The 2500-nt window shown below is 48.9% G+C and overlaps 1 protein-coding gene across 1 annotated transcript in view; it reads right to left on the bottom strand.

Moving 5' to 3' along the window:
• sptbn5 (spectrin, beta, non-erythrocytic 5) overlaps positions 1–2500 on the bottom strand; it is a 58968-nt gene that overhangs the window by 30975 nt on the left and 25493 nt on the right. Inside the window, exons 27-29 of the mRNA XM_035429483.1 lie at positions 1277–1477; positions 1043–1159; positions 108–265 (exon numbers count right to left, since the gene is read on the bottom strand). Coding sequence (XP_035285374.1) covers positions 108–265; positions 1043–1159; positions 1277–1477 — 476 coding nt within the window. The remainder of the gene's footprint in view (positions 1–107; positions 266–1042; positions 1160–1276; positions 1478–2500) is intronic.

Raw genomic sequence — 2500 nt, 5'->3', positions numbered from 1 at the left:
TGTACTTTGCAAACCTGACTCCTTACCTGAGCATAGTTAGGTGCAATACTTTGCAAACTTAGCTCCTTACCTGAGCATGGTTAGGTGCTGTTATTTGCAAACCTTACCTGAGCAAGGTTAGGTGCTGCAGTTTGCTGAACTGGTTGTTGATGTGACTGTAGGGCCAGTCCACCTCATCTCTGCCACACACCCCAGCTGCATGCTCCACATTGCACCCCAACTCCTCCACCTGCACTGCCACCGCCTCCACCTGCTCTTCCAGTACCTGCAAAACAGGGCACATTGATTATCCCAACATCCATTAGCCAAATACCCACCATCCCAACATCCACTATTTGAACATCCATCAGCACAACACCCACCATCGCAACATCCATCAACCCAACATCTATCAGTCCAACATCCACCATCCCAACATCCATCAGCCCAACATCTATCGGTCCAATATCCACCATCCCAACATCCATCGGCCCAACATCCATCAACCCAACATCTATCAGTCTAACATCCACCATCCCAACATCCATCAGTCCAACATCCATCAGCCCAATATCCATCAACCCAACATCTATCAGTCCAACATCCACCATCCCAACATCCATCAACCCAACATCTATCAGTCTATCATCCACCATACCAACATCCATTAACCCAATATCCATTATCTCAACATCTACCATCCCAGTATACATCCACCCAACATCCATAAACCAGACATCCATTAACCTAATATCCATCAGCTCAGCATCCACTATTCCAACATCCATCATCCCAATAACCCAAATGCCAACATCCATCAGGCCAACATCTATTATCTCAACATCTATCATCTGAACACCGATCAACCCAACATCCATTATCCCAACATCCATAAACCTAACATCCATCATATCTGAATATCTATTAAACCAGCATCACCAACCCAACATACACCTGCACTACATCCCCCAACATCTGCTAACATGTATCTCTGCAACACCCACTCAACCTGGAGGTCTGTGATTGGTGTAAATGAAAGAACTATAGGATGCTGCTATGCTACCTGCTGTTTCTTAATGAGGCTGGTGGTGGTTGGTTCATTCCTGCCGTAGTCCTCACTGCTGGCCAATGGTAGCAAGTCTGACAGCCGAGCCTCCAGCTCTGCTCCATCCAGTAAGGTCTGAGTGCAGAGAAAATGTACTTATGCAACCATTTAAACGTGGTGAACAGGAAGTGCCTGATGAGCAAAGAGCGGCCTCCCACAGCTCTGATTGGCTGAAAGGAAATGGGCGGGTACCTGCTCACGAGTGACTGCCCTGTTGAGGAGGGTGGCCCTATCCTCACATGCCCCTTCTAGCCCCTCCCACTCCATTGTCAGGTGGGCGGATCTCTGTCGCACTTCATCCCCGTGGCCCTGTGCTGAGTTTCCCATGATCCTCCCCTTCTCCAGTACCCGCTGCAGATGCTGACGGTGGGCGCTGACCTCTGCCTGCAGCTCCTGATTGGACAGACAATATGGTGGTGCACATCATGTACCTTCAGAAGGACAGGATTTACCCCACACAGAACAAGGGCTCAGCAGCATGCAGAGAAGGTTCTGCAAAAGTAAATGTGCAAGACAGCAGTGACTGAATGTTGTTATGGCTGCGGGGCTGTAAGAGAGCTGTGATTGGATGTTACTAAGGCTGTGGGGCTGAAAGACAGCAGTGATTGGATGTTGCTTAGGCTGTGGGGCTGTAAGAGAGTAGTGATTGGATGTTGCTAAGGTTCTGGGGCTGAAAGAAAGCAGTGATTGGATGTTGCTAAGGCTGTGGGGCTGAAAGAGAGCTGTGATTGGATTTTGCTAAGGCTGTGAGGCTGTAAGAGAGCTGTGATTGGATGTTGCTAAGGCTGTGGGGCTGTAAGAGGGTAGTGATTGGATGTTGCTAAGTGTGAGGGGCTGTAAGAGAGCAGTGATTGGATGTTGCTAAGGCTGTGGGGCTGTTAGAGAGCTGTGATTGGATGTTGCTAAGGCTGTGGGGCTGTAAGAGAGCTGTGATTGGATGTTGCTAAGGCTGTGGGACTGTAAGATAGGTTGTGATTGGATGTTGCTAAGGCTGTGGGGCTGTAAGAGAGCTGTGATTGGATGTTGCTAAGGCTGTGGGACTGTAAGAAAGGTTGTGATTGGATGTTGCTAAGGCTGTGGGGCTGTAAGAGAGTAGTGATTGGATGTTGCTAAGGCTGTGGGGCTGTAAGAAAGGTTCTGATTGGATGTTGCTAAGGCTGTGGGACTGTAAGAAAGGTTCTGATTGGATGTTGCTAAGGCTGTGGGACTGTAAGAGAGCAGTGATTGGATGTTGCTAAGGCTGTGGGGCTGTAAGAGAGTAGTGATTGGGTGTTGCTAAGGCTGTGGGGCTGTAAGAGAGCTGTGATTGGATGTTGCTAAGGCTGTGGGACTGTAAGAAAGGTTCTGATTGGATGTTGCTAAGGCTGTGGGACTGTAAGAGAGCAGTGATTGGATGTTGCTAAGGCTGTGGGGCTG

The sequence above is a fragment of the Anguilla anguilla genome, chromosome 1 (genome assembly GCF_013347855.1).
Source record: "Anguilla anguilla isolate fAngAng1 chromosome 1, fAngAng1.pri, whole genome shotgun sequence".
NCBI classification, from domain to species: Eukaryota; Metazoa; Chordata; class Actinopteri; order Anguilliformes; family Anguillidae; genus Anguilla; species Anguilla anguilla.
Note: the sequence above shows the minus strand (reverse complement) of the source record. Positions and strands in the feature narration are given on the sequence as shown.